A 19,036-nucleotide genomic window follows, 5' to 3' on the forward strand; every position below is an offset into this window, starting at 1 on the left:
GTACCCAACTTGGAAGAGGAGGACTTGGAGTGGGAAGAAGATCGTCTGCTAGAACGGCTCTGGAAATAGTTGAGATCTCTCCACTGGGATCCGGTCCAGGATCGGAACGGAGCCTTCTTCTGCTGCCCCACCAGTGGCTTCATCGCCCACTCATGAATCTCCTTTAGGTGCATCAGCTTTCAGTGGGCACAGGCCTTGTGTTCGTGGCCCTACCACAGGAACCCCAAGTGTGGGTCAGAGACAGACATCTATATGTGTCATTCATTCAATGACTTAAAACCCATGGGTTTGCTGGGGGACATATGCCTAGCACACTGGGAGCAAAGCTCATAAGGAGTTGACAAAAGTGGTCAAAAAGTGACCGATTAAGCTCTCTGAATCCACGCTGTTGATGCGGAATGAAAGAAACTGTTGTTAGCATGCTGGGGTACCACACTTTGTCACTTTTAATGTGGACCGGAGTAGTTGATAAGTTTTCTGTCTACTGTGTGAATCCTATTAGGTTTTAAGTAAACCAAAAAAGATCTTTTGTTGATGATGAACTTGGACCTTATTGACCCCACCTAACAGCCTGCAAGATTTTCTGGATCCAGTCGGATACCTGGAAAATATTCTAAGGTGTGGAATTTGCGGTTAGAAGTCTCTATCAAAAGCAATTTTAATACTAAACCCCAAAACCTATCAACAAGGTCTTCTACTAAGTGTATTATGCTCTTATCCCCAAGTCAAAGGCGATTGTGCTAAAGTTATCACTCCCACCCTCACACTCCAAAAACAAAGAAACAAAGTTATGTTTAACAATTTAGTATCTAATGACAATTAGGCAGGATCTCCCTAGGACATCCCCAACATAAAAGCAATTGGTATAATCGGGACTTCATCAGCAGCATTCTTTTATTCCAAAAAGAGTCATTTTGAAAAAATACAGATAACTAATGATGTCAAGTACAAGTATCTCGCAGAGACATTGCCCTTTTTTTTAACTTTCTGGTGACAGTTCTGTGCTTCCCATTGCAGCAATAGGACTGCCACTGTGAAAATAAAAAAAAGGAAAAAACAATGTTAGATGAGCTTCTCATATATTTCGTGGGATAAATGTTGCTTTCAGAGGGCATGCTACAACACTCCACAACAGAACGTGTGAAATATTGAAAAGGAGTAGGCTGCAATAAGATCTGCCAGGGTCCATCATGAAATAGAACATTTGCTAGATGAAATCACTAAAGGCTGATGAACTCAATGATACAAGGCCAGGTACACTGAGTTCATTCTCGCACCTTCCCTCCTTACCTATCTTTTATCTTTATTTGCAAAGTAAATACCTGTTCTACTGTGAGCCTAAGAAAACCATTTCTTACTCCGACCAAAGATCGGTAGTCACAACATAATTGCAGAATTTCCACAGAAAAAGAAGCACTCAAAAGTTCTACAATAAGTCATTTATTAAACTTTTAAAAATATAACTATTTGTTTACTATTCTTTACAATGGGATGATTAGGAATGTCACTCTGGACTTACGCCTGTGCTGGAAGTGTAAATTTCACAATGTTGACATGGCCTGAAGCATTCTTTAAGAAATGGGTCAGGGTGCGTGTCTGGTGCTAGTTGATCTGCTTGCACAATGCATAAGCACAAATATAAATGTTCAACTGTACTTGCACTGTTGACTCTCTTCCTTCGTGATCTGTTATGAACCTTGAGTTTCACAACATTCATGCAACATGCAGTGTTGACTCAACCACATTTGCTTTAAAAGTAATGTTTTGCAAAACAGCTTTTCGTGTATTTGTGATATGCTCAAATTTGTGATGTGCCAAGCAGATGAAAAGCCACCCTTTTAATAAAAACATGGTAACGCATTGAAATAACAAATTAAACTTTAGATGCTGAATACCTTTAACTTTTACTGCAAAAGCAATAATGGCAACAATTCTTTCCATCACTGGCGAAATTTCAAAAATTTCAAAATAATGTAAAAAGCATGAAAAAATGGAAAATCACGAGGCATGTGTGTAATTCTTTAATTTAAACATAACTTACAACTTTGCTGTTTTACATCCCAAAATGTTTTATGTGATTTATGGCTACACTTTATTCAGTGGAACGGTTTACTCCACCTGGGCTTTCAGTACCAGACTTTGGGCATGGATGTGCCCTTTGGGTGCCCCAGCCCCCAGGAGGCAAATTCATATCCAGGAACACAGTGGTAGCTCGTCCTTATGGACGACAGCTAGGACTCCACACACTTTGTTTTCTGTCAATTTATTACTCTAATATTGAATAATAATGTATCTTTTACTATTAGTGTATTATAAATGGAGTATCATTAGCTGGAATATGCCCTTCCGTGGCAGCGGAGGTAAGTAAAAAATGATTTTAAATGTATGTTGTGTGCTTGTGGACAAGAGTGTGTTTATGTAAGAGAGAGTATATGTAAGTGTGAATTGTGTGCATGTTAGTATGTGTGTGTGAGTGAAAGTGGAGGTCAAGGGGCTTGTGATGTCACTTTTGCTATCCTCGGCATTTCGGTGAATTGACAGCTATGACTTTCAGTGAGCAGCAGTTTCCCTTTCGAGAATTTCGAGCTTTTCAAGTTCTGTCGGGTGTAACCTCAATTTGTAAAGCATAATCTGGGAAATAGGGTAGTTTCTGGTAGTGAGGGAAGTTCATCGTTTTGGGTAATTTAGTAAAGGCAGGAGTCAAAGACTGTAACTGAAAGTATGAACTGTTTTTTTTTCATTTTCTAAAATATAACTAACGTCTAAAAATAATGGAGGCAGTAATTATCCAACAAAAGCTTGATATTTCTTTAAACAATTCAAAGCACTCTTAATTATGTTTCAAATGAAGATTTGTCAATTTAATATATCACATCCAACTTCGATGGTATCAGCATCCATGCTTTCAATTTAATAGTCTAATTTCGAAGATATTCCCTTCAACATTATTTTATACGCCAGTGTAGTAATCCAGCTGTGTCACATTTCCTTGAGCTGTAAAGGACAATGGGTTCATGAATGGCCTCTGAATAAGGTGGGCATCTGCACAGGAAAACCTCAGAAAGAGCTATAACTTGACCTTAACTCAGATATGGTCTTTGCTGGAAAGACATGTTTTGATATCATTCCAGAATAAAATGGAAATGATGATGGCTTATCCTGTGATGTAAACAAAATTATTTGAGAAAATCAATTATATTTCTTTCATTTGAATGATGGACAATTCATAACGATGTTTTCCTTTGACTAAACACCTATACGATCGTCTAACTGGATATCAAAGAGTATTATAATATGCTCTTTTCGGTTTCCATGGGTGCTCAGCTATTTTCTGTGAACCAACGCAAACCCAGAGTGTAAATCAAAACTGAAACGTACCGAGATCCGAACCGCTTGCACAAGTGCACACAGTATGTCAGTCAAGTGAAAGAATGCTCGAGTTGGACCATAACCAGCAGAGGCATTTCTCACTACACATTCTGTGATCTTCGCATTCCCATCTTGCCGAATGAAAAGGAATATGCTTTTAACAGGACATTACAGTGCAGCAGATATGACTGAACGTGACACTCGCTGAAGACCACAGCACCAGCAGAGACCCAGACACCCAAAGTATCTCATTCTAACAGAGTTACATCACCGGCTTGGGGAAAACAAAAACACTCTTCACCGAAGAACCCTATGGGTTTCTCCCCGAGACCTTAAAGCTTAACTTCTATGTTTCTTTTGAATAATCATCAAAAAGCGTACAAAAGACAGCCAATTGTCTGGAAATTGAAGTACCAGCTGACATGAAGCTAACGGATCAGTTGTCGCCAGAGCTAATCGATATTTTATTTAACATAAAAAAATAGAATATGAAATAAAGTTCAGCCAGCTATCAAAATAACAGAGAAAATATGAAGCATGTGGGGATAAAAAGCAACTTTGAATACAGTATTTCCCACTCGTGATTGGTTATGTATAATCTTCAAGCGTCCACTCAGTCTTGTAGGTTCTCTGCAGGCACTGCCACCATGCCACATCTGTGCCAAACCTGTGAGCTACCCCCATGGCAAAAGGATATTTATCGGCATTCCAGGTCCAACATGGCATGTCTGGTAGGTAGCTCTTTTTGGGACACCTGGTAGAAGAAACCTATAAGCACAAAGAGGGAGGACCTGTTAAAACTATGGGGTTAAGAAGTGGTTCGTCTCTTCCACTTCCGCCTCGCCCCTAGTCAATCATCAAAGTCTGGGATGTCATCATAGGAGTAGCCACGGTATCCTTTTGAGGCAAAGTATGCAATCCGCAGGTGGTAGAAGCCAGGAAGGAAAACAAGTATGCCAATAATAAGCACAGGTATGGCGCGGTCTGTCCCCTGTGGAGAAGAAAGGAAAACAGTCAGCTGACACAAGAGCAAATAACACAGTAGAGGTAAGAAAATCAAACAAACTGATATTTAACTTTTACAACAACACTTCCAACGCAGGTTTATTAAAAAAAAAAAAAAAAAAAAAAAAAGAAAGAAAGAAAATGTAAGCTCAAACATTAAAGTGTCTCCAAAAGAAGGAAACTTATTTTTTTCTAATTTTACACCTGCATCGAAGGAATCTTCATTGAAGTCAGTCGTGGAGTAGAATATTCTCTCCTACATGTGTCGGCTTTGGAACAATTTTTCAAAATATATACTAGATAAATAAATGGTGAAAATCTGGCACTTTGAATGCAAATGTATCTACTGCCGCCTATTCCAAATGCTGAATGTCTTCTTTTACAAAAATATATCAAGTTGAAATCAAAACAGTATTCAAAACAATACTGCATCACACGCCCTGACCTTGTTGTCTAGGGGAAAGGAAACCATGCAGGAAACGCAGCCAGATAAGAAAAAGTCGTAGAATGGAATACAATAGTCACTGCTCCTTTAAGAAGTCAAAAGTTCCAATATCCCATAATGCCTTGTACTGTCAGGTCGTTTTGACAGGCCTTACAAGGATCCCTATTGTAGTACTGCATGACACCCAAACCCAAATGTTGAAGCCGGGATAGTGAGTGGGATGTTCGTGGTGTTGTTGACGATTCTCACACTGCAGAACTAAGATTACCTGTAAGTAACATTTCCATCTGCATTTTAGGTTCTGCATTCTTAGAACACTGTAAAAGAACAGCAAGAAGACCGCAAGCCTTCCAGGTCTACAAGACAAAGGATGTTTGTAAAATGTCAGCAGAAGAAAGCTAGCCAAATGGGTTTTTAGAGCAGTCTTGGGTGTCATTGCTGGAATCTGAAGTCAAACAATAATACATAGTCAAAGTATAGATGGGACTCAATGTAGCTGCCTTGTGAACATCACTTGCAGAAATATTTTCCATCCAGGCAGCAGCAGCTGCTGCTGCTTTACCGTTGGTGGAGTGGGATTTTGGTCTATGTGGTAACAGCAAATTATACAAGATACAATTCATCTGCAAACATCTTTGACGTGGAGAAGCCCATTATATTCAGGAAGCATTTAACAAAGTGTTGAGACCTCCTTTTGTCTAAGTAAAAACTATGGTCTTACCTATTTATCAAAGAAATTCAAACATTTAACCACTCATCTGGATTCTTAACCTCCTACCATAATGTTGCATTCCTCCTCTGTCAAAGTCTCTGAAGTAACCGAAAGGGGACACAAAGTGCTTTATAAAACTTAGTAATAAATAAATAATCAATATTTATGGTATGGGGAGATCTTTCTGTATATGGAGAATACGGATAACAAAATGGATGATGCACATGAAAATCGGAAACTACCTTAGGGAGGTATGAAGGGTGTGTTCTCATCGCTACACTATTTGAAAAGAATGCCGTGCACAGTTTTAAAGCTGGAAGGTCTGGAGTTCAGTAAATCCATGAGACCGCTGAGGGCAAGCAATCTGTTTTTCAAGGCAAATGCTACAATGATGTCTCATCTGTAGGCTCATGTTGAATAATCACTGATTTAGATGTGACCACATTAAGCTCTCAAGTAGAAGATGATTTCCGAATTGCGAGGAAGTCTTTTTTGATACCCCCTAAGAAACCTTCATGACAGGGATGTTACAAAAGAATCCCTGAATATGGCATGGTGTACATCTGCCCCAAAACCTCTGAGCTCCAACTTTATACAAGTTGCACCAAAAATACAGTAACTGACATTGCTCCATCCTGAAACAAAAGACCTCTGCAGGCTTCTTGAAACACTGCAAAGATCTGCAAATGCCCATATGAAAGTGCTGAAGATAGCCAAGTGATTGGGACCGTGTGTTGCTGGTCACAATGTGGTGGTCTGACATCCCACCATACAGAGGAGAAACAACTGGAGCGGGCGAAGAACAGAGACAGAGGAAGTCTGATCCCGCACATGGAGGAGAAGAAACAGTTTTGGTACATGGAGAAGAAACAGTTTTGGTACAGACAGCCCTGTCCTCTCTTCATGGCCCCTGGGACAGCAGTTAAAAGAAACGGAGGAGACTGCACAGGAACAATTAAACATGATGTCAGAGACACCGAATGAGCAGCAGCAGTGCAGTTGGTGAAAAGTAATTCGCTTTTTTCTGGATGAATGCTCACCCCAAGGTGACCAACAAACAATCGCTATTTTACATGCTGGCTAGGTGGGCAAAGGCAAATAGACACCAGAGACATGGTCTACAAACGGTGATCCATGTGACTATAAAATAGGTGCTGGCGAACGTCAAAGCAAAGTTACTGGAGAGCACTGGCGAACTCAGCAGAAGGAATACAGTACACACAGCCCAGGACTAAACTGGCAGTCTGATTTTACCATGAGATACAAATTCTCTGTTACATGCCACACCCACACAAAAAACAGTCAAACTCCCTTTTACACTTTTTTCATAATCACAACGAGGAGGGAGCCACTACTTACAAAGATTCAGACAACAGCATCAAAAGTAAACTCACCTGAGCATGACAACCTAAAAACATGCCTAGCATAGAAGAAATCAGATCTGCAGCGAACATTTCAGAACGATCTAGTGAAACAGAGGTCTGAGACATAGAAAGGTGTTGCATACATCAAAATGGAACTTAAAAGCATGGGCAGGGACCAGAACAAGGAGAGGCTCACATCCATGGTGCAACAGACACTGAACAACTGGTCACTACAACTATTTGTCACTCAGAATCTCAGACTAAATGGCTACTGATAAAATGTGATGATCTTAAAAATAGATCCAGAAGGGAGAGCACCCACATTAGAAACCTGAAAGAGAGAACTGAAGGAAACAACTTAACTTAGTGTGTTAGATGAACTGTTTAGAGGGTTCTTGAACAAAAACCCTATATCCCCCATAGGAATCAAATGCGCTCATATAATGTGAGCACAGAACAGCTCTAGCAAGGAATGGCCTCGAAATGTGGTGGTGAAACTACCCATCAACCCCCATAAAGAAAAAAAACCAACGCCTGCAGCTCGAAAAAATGAAAAAACTGCATTTCTGTAACCAAGGAGTCACACTATATCAAGAGCTTCCTGCGACAACACTGCAAAAAAGACATGAAAACAAAAGTAACCTTAGAACTCTCCAACTGCCAAATGCACTAAAGGTAGATCACCATGAAAGGACAACTTTAGCAACACAAAAGGATGATGGATGGAGTGCTAAACAATGCAAACACTTACCCCTAGTCATAGATCTGGGTTTAATCCATCATACTTTTGCTCACTATCCCAGTCACAGATCTGGGTTTAATCCATCGTTGTTTTGCTCACCATGCCACCCCAGTTTGGACCCAACCTTATGCAAATCAGTCTTGACCCTGTTCCTCATGGGAGCAGTCCAGCCCTAACTGCCAAGCCAGGTCCTCCCTGGACCAGAAACAAGCATCCTGGGACCGGTTTCAGGGTGTCACCCTTCATCAGCCAGGCTAGCTTGAATCCAGTGGCACAGTGAGCACGGGACCCATGTCTGGGCATACCCTTCCCATTTAGGGCAACTTTAGCAACACAAAAGGATCACCATGAAAGGGCTACATGTTAACAGCAACGCCTTGGAAAAGATTATGAGGTCCTGAGGGAGGAGCAATTTAAGATCAAGTATAAGTGCTACTCTATTCAGATATAGGCACCAGGGAATACAAAAACAGCAAGGCTAGCCATTCTCTGCAAGATGGACTTTGAAATCAAGATTGTTGACACTAACAGCAATCTAGAGGTCAGATGCACCAAAGTATATGACTATACAAGGCTCGAGAAATACTTCAATTAATATCTAAGCTCAAAATACTCAGCAGGAGTGGTTCATAGATGACCCAATCATTTTTTGCGGGTGTCTTGGGGAAGGATTTCAATGTGATTAAGACTAGAGACTTTAAACAGAACATCTTCTCCCATTTTACCAAGGAGATATCAAGAGGTACTAAACTTACATTTGAGGAACAAGGGCTGGTCGTCATCTGGAAATATCTGCATCCCTAGGAGAGGAGTTATTCACTGTTCTCCTGTGCACACAAATCTTACTCTAGAATAAATATGTGCTTTAACTCAAAAAGCCCACTTCACAGACTCTACGGTGCTCGTATGAAGTAGGGTGACTAGATTTTGAGAAGAAAAAAACTGAGACGGATTAGACATAAAAGTAGGACTAATGCCTTTAGTCTCACTTTTATATCTGGCATGTCCTGTAAAAGTGTGTGTGTGCGCACACACACACACACACACACACACACTCACTCACTCATGCACACACCAGAGTATCAGAAACCAATAAATGACTTCTTACATTATTTAAGACGCTAGAGCTGCATGTGAAAGGAGAGCATATCTTTCACTTCTGATTCGCAGGTTGACCTGACCTGTGTCCCAAAACCAGGACATTTATTTAAAATTAACAAAAGTGTTTGCAGGTTGACCTGACTTTGCCCCAAAAACCGGGACATTTATTTAAAATTAACAAGAGGTTGGGACACCGGGACAGTCCTCTAAAAACTGCGACAGTCTGGGGAAATCTGAGACATCTGGTCACCCTAGTATGAAGGGAGATAAAATTCCAGGGCACACACAAGTTAAAAATGACATGGAGGATGGGACTCTCTGTTAAGTTAGATGGACATGAAAATAACACTTGTATGTCACAAGGAACCCGCAAACAGGGACAAATTAACCCAGGCCATCAGGGAGAATGACCAGTGAGACACCTCCTTCCCACTCCATGGGATGCATTCAAAGCCACATTTTAGGGAAATGCTGTATCTATGATGCAAGATGACTCAGGAAGGAATGCCTGCTAGCAAACAAATTTGTGCACAAATTAGTGGAAGAGTAGGAGGATAAACAAGATGCCAATAAAAAGTAAGAAAGAGGAAAGACACAACTTTGTGGCCAATTAAGAATGCTGAGGGCTAAAAAGGCAAAAAAGTGATTACATTTAAAGCAGCAGTTTTATAAAAAACGATCAACTATTAGCTAACACAGTGCTTTCCAAAATCCAATTTTCAGAATAACAAACGTTTGCAACCCACCTGGATTTAATGGACGTGAAGAGGGCTTTTTAATATAACTAAAGCACGTGTGGTAGGACACTGTCACATAGAGATTGAACATTTTCCACTGAAATGTGCACTAAATTTGTACAGGCTTACTGATAAAACTATACTGCACACAAATGATAATATATGGAATTCTGGTTTCAGTGAATATTTATCATTTGTGCATCACCAAGCACAGTGTCCTGATCATTGTGATCCTATTAAAATCTGTTTCCATCACAGTTCTGAAATACAAACAAAATCTGCTTAATTTTTGCTTTCTAACTGCTGACTGTGTACAGCTCTTTTACAGGTTTACATGCGTTTGTGTGTTATAGAAGAAGGTGACATTCCACAGACTCCTTTTACGCTCCATTGACCCCAGCAAGATAGTAACATAATTTACTTTTCTTGAGATAGAGAAGTTTGTAGACACCAATTCCCATGTTAAAAACATAGGCAGCAATTTATCAGAAGGCTGACATTTGACCTTTGTCTTTGAAGCACATCAGATGTGACATGCCCAGAGCACAGATGAGATATCGGCCTTCTTGTAGAAAGAGTCTTGCGCCCAGTCTTTCTTCCGGAATGGAGAGAGGAGGTAGACAAACCTCTCACATCAAAAGAGATCTGACAAGTCATCAAGGCTGTGCACTCCAAAAAGCTCCGGGTCCAGATGGACTCTCGCTAGCCCATTGCTGGCACTTTGCAAACCTCCTTCAGGACCCCACACAAAATTGTTCAGCTCCTTCAAGGGAAGGCAGAACTCCAGCAATAAGAGAAGCAGAAGGTAAATGGAACCAACAATCTGACAAATTCCAATGCCTGAGGGAGGCAAGGCATGATTGCCCCTTATCATCGCTCTTTGTCATTGCCATAAACTACAGGCAGCCCTTGTATGGGCCAACACACCCATTTGAGAAGTGCAACTTGGAGATGGGAGCACAAGACTAGCTTATTTGCTGACAATGTACTCCTCACCAACACAGACCCAGAATCCCCACTACCAAGGATCGCAAAATGCCTGAATTGCTTTAAAGAGGCCTTTTGGGGGTTAAGGGAGAGGGAGAGGGAGAGAGGGAGAGAGGGAGAGAGGGAGAGAGGGAGAGAGGGAGAGGGAGAGGGAGAGAGAGAGAGAGGGAGAGAGAAAACAGTGAAAAAAGCCCTATGTCCGATAAAATAGGTGAATTCGTGTATAAAGTACCTACATAACTGGCTCAATAGACACTTGGACCGAAGCAAATGGACACTGCCTCAAGGCCCAGATATCTGACAATATGGCCGATTGGAAAAGCCACCATACTGCTTGGCTGGGTAAAAGTGATGTGGTACTATAGCCACTTCAAGTGCTTCATACATTGATCCCATTGTCAGAACTATAGAGCCTGCAAAAACAAATGACTCCATTAATTCGTGCAGGGACAGAGCTAGGTTAAATAGAGGCTGCCAAAGGAGGTCTGGCTTTCCCGAATATACTCCAGTACTAGTTTTCTGAGCAGCTTAGGATAATAGGAGAACAGTCTTCCAGAGAATCAGCAAAACGAGGATTGTTCATTGAATGGGCCCTTGCAGGTCGCTTTCTCTGGGTTATCTCATGGCTCAAAAAAAAAGAAAAGTGAGACCATAGCCACGCTACATCTCAGATGACTCAAAGACTCCCTTTCCTGATAAGAGGCAAAGTGGCAATAGGAGTTGTACGAACACTGTCCTAGACCCACACACGCCAATCCACTCTAATCCTTCATTTACTCCAAGGATCGATAGTGTGTGATGGACAACTAAAAAAAGGAAGTGTTTGATGATTAAGGATATTTTCAATACATCAATCAGGTGTGCGATGTCCTTCCCAGACTGCAAGAGATAGTCCGGTTGCCTGAAACAAACTGCAATTCACACAAATCATACACTGGATGAGAAATATGAAAAAAATAGGGGAAATGTGACACTGCATACACATACAAGCTTTAGAAGCATCAAACAAAGAGAAGCAGAATATCAATTGTTAATGAGATGACGCCTAGTAGACTAGAACAGATGAACCACACATTATCAGACATCTGTTGGATATGTGGTCGAAACCAGGGCGTCTTTATTTATAGTTGGTCGGAGTGTGAGGAGATTAAGACTGTCTCGAAGGAGGTTTTTTAGTCACATTGAGGCCTTTATGGAGGGGGTCAAGGGAAGACACCTAGAAACCCAAAAGGGATATGGCTCCAAACAGAAAACCGTCATGAAAATTGGGGGAGAAAAAAAAAACAAGTTCTTTCAATACCACTAGTTGGGCTGCTAAATATCTATTCTCTGCTGTTGGATGTGTTATGGGTGCGCAATCACTGGCATACAATAGCAATCAAGAAATTAACAAACCAGGCATGATTACATAGGCACCACTCTTTTAGGGAAGTTTATCAGGTGTCCCATAAAACCCCTGTGTTAGATCTGACATGCTGAGGTGGTGTTTCCCCAAACTTTTTTGCTTTTTTTTTTAGTGGGTTTTGCCGATTCCCCCTTAGTGGCCTTAGGGCCCTGAGCACTTTCCCACTGTAAGTACATTGTGAAAGTGCATGCATGCCTTCCCACATATGTTGTGAAGTAGCACTGGCATGTGTGTGCACACCAGCACCTATGGTGCTTTAAACATGTATCCTACCTGTCTTAGAAGGCCTTTGTGCACACTTGCAGCTATGGCGCTTTTAACCAAGTGTCCAGTCTGCCAATGTAGGCTTGTGTGTGCACAAGGGCACGTATGCCCAGAGAGTTAAGAATACTCCTGTGAGTTTTCACTGCATAGGAGAGCTCAATATCCAGAGATCTGACAAAAATGTTGACATAATATGGACCCTGTTAGAAATGGGGGTCTTTGGTTGGCAGTCAGGTTACCCTCTGGACAAGCAAGGACCCTCACTCTAGCCAGGGTAAAAGAGAATCACCCTCAGCTAACCCCCGCTCACCCCCTTGGTAGCTTGGCACGAGCAGGCAGGCTTAACTTCAGAGTGCTAGGTGTAAAGTATTTGTACCAACACACACAGTAACTTAATGGAAACACTACAAAATGACAATACAGGTTTTGAAAAATAGAGAATATGTATCTAAACAAAACAAGACCAAAACAACAAAAATCCACAATACACAAGTCAAGTTAGCACTAAAAATGCGAAAGTCTTCATGTAATTTTAAACACAACGATAACGCTGTTAGCGTGAAAATGTACCCTGGGCTCATCAAAAATAACCCCACACGTGCGATTGTGCACCGAAAAGGGCTTGTGAGGTGTCGATATCACTCATGACCGAGACCTTGCCTCATTTCTCCTTCAGTCGGGTCAGCGTGCGTCGTTTCTTCTCTCCGCAGGAGAGCGATACATCGATCCGGTCAGCACTCTTGGGTCCGGGCAGGCCTTACATCGTTTTTACATGCCCAGTGGTGACTGTGTCAGAAATCCAGCCGCATGATGATCTGAAAACCACGCACCGCAGGTTGCGATCTCACCAGCCTCCGTCAGCGATACTGCGCGTCTCTTCTCCAGCCGTGGGTGTCGATCTTCCGGTCACATTGCAGGCGAGTGTCGATTTTCAGCCACAAAGCCGGCGGTGCATCGAATTTTTAGCCGCAGATTGGAGTCGCATCTAACTTTTCCCCGCAAGGTGGGCGGTGCGTGGATTTCTCACTCTTGGGCTGCCATCTTCTCCTTTCAGGGTCCCAGGAACTGAATGGGCACCCCTTGGCAGAGTAGGAGTCTCAGCAGAGGCTCCAGGTGCTGGCAGAGAGAAGTATTTGCTGTCCCAGAGACTTCAATAACAGGAGGCAAGCTCTAAATCAAGCCCTTGGAAAGTTCTTAATAAGGAAGGCACACAAAGTCCAGTCTTTGACCTCTAGCACAGGCAGAAGCGCCGGATAGCGCCACAAAGCACAGTCACAGGCAGGGCAGCTCAGCTCTTCTCCAGGCAGATGTTTCTCTTGGTTTCCAGAAGTGTTCTAAAGTCTGTGGTTTTGGGTGCCCTTCTTTTACCCATTTTGCCCTTTGAAGTAGACTTACTTCAAAGGAAAGTTTCTCTTGATTATGAAATCCTGCCTTGCCCAGGCCAGGCCCCAGACACACACCAGGGGGTTTGAGACTGCATTGTGTGATGGCAGGCACAGCCTTTTCAGGTGTGAGTGACCATTCTTCCCATCCCTCCTAGCACAGATAGCCCATCAGGAAATGCAGACTACACCCCAGCTCCCTTTGTGTCACTGTCTAGTGAGAGGTGCAACCAGCCCAACTGTCAAACTGACCCAGACAGGGAATCCACAAACAGGCAGAGTCACAGAAATGGTTTAAGCAAGAAAATGCCCACTTTCTAAAAGTGGCATTTTCAAACACACAATTTTAGAATCAATATTACTAAAAGATGTATTTTTAAATTGCGAGCTCAGAGACCCCAAACTCCACATGTCTATTGGCTCCCAAAGGGAATCTACACTTTAATCATATTTAAAGGTAGCCCCCATGTTAACCTGTGAGAGGGACAGGCCTTGCAACTGTGAAAAACGAATTTAGCAATATTTCACTGTCAGGACATATAAAGCACATTACTATATGTCCTACCTTAACCATACACTGCACCCTGCCCTTGGGGCTACCTAAGGCCTAACTTAGGAGTGCCTTACATGTAAGAAAAGAGAAGGTGTAGGCCTGGCAAGTGGGTACACTTTACAGTTGAAAACTGCACACACAGATACTGCAGTGGCAGGTCTGAGACATGATTACAGAGCTACTTATGTGGGTGGCACAACCAGTGCTGCAGGCCCACTAGTAGCATTTGATTTACAGGCTCTGGGCACCTCTAGTGCACTGTACTAGGGACTTACTAGTAAATCTAATATGCCAATCATGTATGAACCAATTATATACACATTTTGTATAGGAGTACTTGCACTTTAGCACTGGTTAGCAGGGATAAAGTGCTCAGAGTAACAAAAACAGCAGAAACAGAGTCCAACACACATCAACAACCTGGGAAACCAGAGGCAAAAAGTTAAGGGAGACCACACCAAGGTTGAAAAGTCTAACAGACCCCAATGATTGAATACCTGACACAACTGCCTTGATGGTACTTTGTTATATTAAAGAGCTAAGCCCTGGGTTAATCTGAAGTCAAAACAGAGCAAAGGTGATGCACCTGCATGCTGGATGGACCTGTAGGGGAGGAGTGTATGGGTGTCCTTAAACGTATTAGTTGACGCAGAGTGCTGTGGGGTCTGTGCAAGGAGGCATGGTGGGTGAGTTAATGTTTCGTTTTCACAAAGGTCACTAGTCCTGGGAGGGGGTTATTTTATAACTTCTTAAAATATGTAGAATCGGATCCCGTACTGGGAACAGATAACCCGTGAGAGAAGAGGCGATGGACTATGTTGTAACTTATGTCTCAAGCCTGTTTAGCAGTTGTTAAAAACAATAATGCTCACTCCATTCTCTTCAAATGTACATTTTTTTAAATTATATTTTCTACTTGCTATACGTTGGTAAAATAAAATGTTATACAAAAAAACAGTGTCTCAGAGATTAATTTTTCTTGTATGCCGTAGTGGCTGCCTGGGGTGCCTTAACAGAAAAACTGACTCAGCCAGGTGAAAGATATAACCTAAGGTAGATGGACAGTCAAGTTCCATTGTGTAAGATTGCGATATAATGGGTGCTCCTAGAGTCTGAATAGTAGAAACAGAATGTGTGGCCTCCAGTGAGGCCTCTCTGATATCTTCAGAAGAGCAGTGTACCACCACCATCTCTGCCATTCTGGTGCAAAGAGGTTTACCCTGTCTCTGGCATACTTTAGCTTCATGAATTTCGATGTTATCAAGGAAATTGAAGGAAATGTGTAGAAATAGTTCTCTAATCAAATAATCAAAAGAGCACTGTACTGTGTTCCAGGCTCACAGGACCGGCTTGGATTTTTGGCAGTGGCAAATAGGCATACTTGAAGAAAACCCTAGTCCAAGAAGATGGCTGGAAGTACTTCGTGGTGGAGGACTTATTCATGATTTTCTTCCGAGAGTCTGTGTGGCCTTTAGACTTGAGAATTTTTTACCCCAAGGAGATACGCTGCATTTCTTGATGGAATTCTTGTAAGAAACAATCTCTGAATTGCTTGGTTTCCAGTGATAGGGTTATGGTCCTAGTGTTCCTGGACTTAATTAGTACACATTTTGAGGGGAATTGTCAGTTTGAATCACAAATCTTTTTTATGATCAATGGTCTCAGGAAGGCCTTGAGTACTAGATAGACTGCTGTGAGCTCCAAAAGATTGATGTGGCATTGAAATTATCTTGAGTCAGAGACCTAGAACCATCAGAACTCTTAGGTGCACTTCTCATCCAAAAGGGTATGCATTCGCAACCACTGATTAGTGGGAAGGTATTGGTGAAAAAGAACTCTCATCACAACATTGCTCCAAAGGAATCACCATGGAGAACACTGTCTTGCGGATTGCAAAAGCTGAGGTTTGTCTTACCACCTGTTACCATTCAGCTCCACTGATACTCTAGGCACTGTTGTAGTGGCCATGTTTTAATCTGTTGGGCTCACAATGCTCTATAGTTGGCAACACTTTTGACCCACATATTCAATTCTGTCCTCCAAGGAAACACTCTCCCTTGCCTTGTATCCACAGTAGATACAGATTAGGTCAATGTTTGAAGGAAGTGGGGCTGATGCATCTATCAGGAGTTGACCTGGAGTCCCAGATTGAAAAGAAGCACTATTATATTCTTATAATGTTGTAAAATCTACTGATTCTTAGTATTTATTAACTGTCGATCAAGTATGGGTAGATGAAGAATTTATATTTTCATAGATGAGCTCACACCAGATCTATGGGCCAACTTGAGGCCAAAAGCAAAAACTTTGTATTGAAAATGTGACTTTCCTTAAACAAATCTCACAAACTTCATGTGCCATTACTGTAAATTTGATGTAGCTGTAGCATGCAAAATTTCTCCCTTCTGATCCACTTGCTAGCAATCTTATATTCTATTTCTGGTCCTTTCTTTTGGATTAGGAATACCTCGAGTAAATTCCTTTTCTGTTCCAAAAAGTATACTTGTTTCTTTGCATAGTATAGCCAGATGGATATTGGGTATTTTTCTTGGTGTAATCACTCGTGCTGGTGGTGTAATGAAACAAAGAACAGTCCTATTCTGCATAACATTCATCAGCCATTAACATCAGTATGGATTCCTATGGGGATCTGAAGTAAGTACACTATCTGGAGCTTCGTGGGACCAGTCTCAGGTTAAACTGGTGCTCTGCGTGGAAGCTCTGGCTGCACAGCTGTGTGCACTGGAAGATTCACAAGACACACTATTGGAAGAGCTGGAGCCATATCCTGAGGATTAGCAGGTTTTTTATGAGCAGACAAAACCGATGTCTTCTTTAGAAATTTGATATACTGGATTGAAGGGTGTTGCACCAGCTACAATAATTGCATCGGCATAGGATCACCTGAAGGCATTATAATGAATGGAGAAGAAAGAGCCAATACCCCATATAGGACGGTGAATATGAAGGAAGCTTTGTGATGTAATTATTTTAATGGGTCAACTTCGAGGTGTTGTGCGTCAATGCTCAATGATTTGTTCTGACACAAAAATGGTGGAAGATGTCTTGTGATATTAAATTCAATAAAATGTGGTTATTACAAAAAAAAAAAAAAAGAACTTAAAGTCTGCCCATTGCTTGGCTGCTGTCACCCTCATTTGCTTGCCCCTTATTTAATGGCTTGCCTTCTCTAACTTGTGTTTGTCCCTCTCCTGGAGCATAATCACTTTACTAGTATCCTTCCACTGCTCACTTTTTGGGAACAACTTTGTACTTTTTGCTTAAGCAGTCAATGAGAGTGCCTGTGTTTCCAGTGTTCCGCCTTGTCTGCTTCCCTCCCCTCGTGCTCAGTGTTGCTCTCTCACGTCTGTGCGATTCCTGCCCCCACCTTCCCACACACACACTGTGTCGCTATCTCTCGCCCATGCTTTTTTCACCCTTCGCTCTGTGATGTTCTCTCTCGCCCGCAGGCCTCTCTCGCCGTGCGCGCTTTGTTGCTCTTGCCAGTGTCCTTCTCCCTTCACCCCGTGTAGTTCTCTCCGTGTTCAGTCCCCCTGCCCTCCTTTTTGCTCTTTCATGTGCTCCTTTTCCCTTCCTCCCCAGCGCACTCCTCCGTTGCCTCCGATCACAGGCATTTTCATGGCTTTTTTTTTTTTTTTTTCGTGGACCATATAGAAAATAGCTGCCAGCAATTATAAATAGCACTTTTGTGCTGCTTCATTTTCACTTTTAAAAAAAAATACAGATAGACCACGGATTGGTATTTTTTTATTTATTTTTTTAAATCGCATGCGTTACAAACATGCGTTCATTTGTGCAATGAGCAAACACACCCATACACCATGACGCATGATCCCACAATTATACGGCTGACAGCGGCGCGTCACTGCTCCCTTTTTCTCCTGTTTGTTCATAATGGACAGCATCAGCATTTGACAAACATGTACATCGTGAGCAAAAGGCATTCACAGAACCAACAGGTCTCAAAGGCGCGAGCTAATGGCTTCGCCTGTGCTTGTTGTTCTAGTCATCATATTTTCGAACATTGCTGCTTGTTTCTAACCTTGGAAAATACTGCCACTGTGTGGCCATATGGCTGAACTCAAAAATACTTCTGAAAGCTGTTAAAACGAGTGTGCAAGTTGGTGTCTTGCATTGTGCCAGTTATGTAAGAATGCCCAACTCGCTAAATTATGCTCAAATAGCATCTAGTCTACAGCGGTTGGCTACTCGGCCTTTTGGCTAGCTAAAGAGAAGTGGGGGCTACCCTTTGGTTTTGATGGTTTTACTGTCTATAGTATACCATGAGGACCTCAACATCCACTGCAAATAGTGTGAAGCAATTTCATATGACCTATCTTCTGGTAGAGTTCCTTTCTCCCAGAAGGCAGTGGTGGGAAGCAAAGGGCTCATTGTCAGGTATCGGCTGGATCCTAGTCTGTCGCTAGAGTAATCAATGAGGGAAACATCTACTACACAAGACGGTTATGATCGGCCCAATCCTCAGATAACGAGGTTGATTAGAATTGGTATAATGGAAAATCTCCCAATTTGTGGGAAAAAGAGGAGAACCCTCCTGTCAATCCCAAAGCAAGCAGCACGACACACGTGTACCAGGCACTTTAGTAACTGGCTGTGAAAATATCTGGTTACTCTTAGTCCACAGGTTTCCACCCAAGATCTACAACTGTAAACTGCTTCAAAAGTTATTATATCTATTGCACAGTCAGATGTATTTCATATATCTTCCCTACATGCTTAGGCACCATCACTAATCCTCCTATTAGAAAAAAAGAAACTAATCAGTTTACTCCAGGCTGGCAAGTCAGACTGAGAGAAAGAGCTGCAGGATAATGTAACTGAGTAAGCAAGTCAACATAAAGGTAACTTTATATTAATCTTAGGTCTTGCACTGAGAAAGAAAAAGGGAATGGAGAACTAAGCAAGTTGGAACTTAGGCCTCAGCATAA

General features: G+C 42.0%; 1 protein-coding gene across 4 annotated transcripts in view; it reads right to left on the bottom strand.

Moving 5' to 3' along the window:
• Positions 1 to 1,424: 1,424 nt before the first annotated feature.
• Positions 1,425 to 19,036, bottom strand: part of TMEM230 (transmembrane protein 230) — an 82,248-nt gene continuing 64,636 nt past the window's right edge. For all 4 annotated transcript variants that reach the window (XM_069214172.1, XM_069214173.1, XM_069214174.1 and 1 more), the window contains one exon: positions 1,425 to 4,360. In XM_069214172.1, the coding sequence (XP_069070273.1) occupies positions 4,220 to 4,360 (141 nt within the window). In that variant the 3' untranslated portion in view covers positions 1,425 to 4,219. The remainder of the gene's footprint in view (positions 4,361 to 19,036) is intronic.

This window comes from Pleurodeles waltl, chromosome 11 (assembly GCF_031143425.1).
Source record: "Pleurodeles waltl isolate 20211129_DDA chromosome 11, aPleWal1.hap1.20221129, whole genome shotgun sequence".
Lineage (NCBI taxonomy): Eukaryota > Metazoa > Chordata > Amphibia > Caudata > Salamandridae > Pleurodeles > Pleurodeles waltl.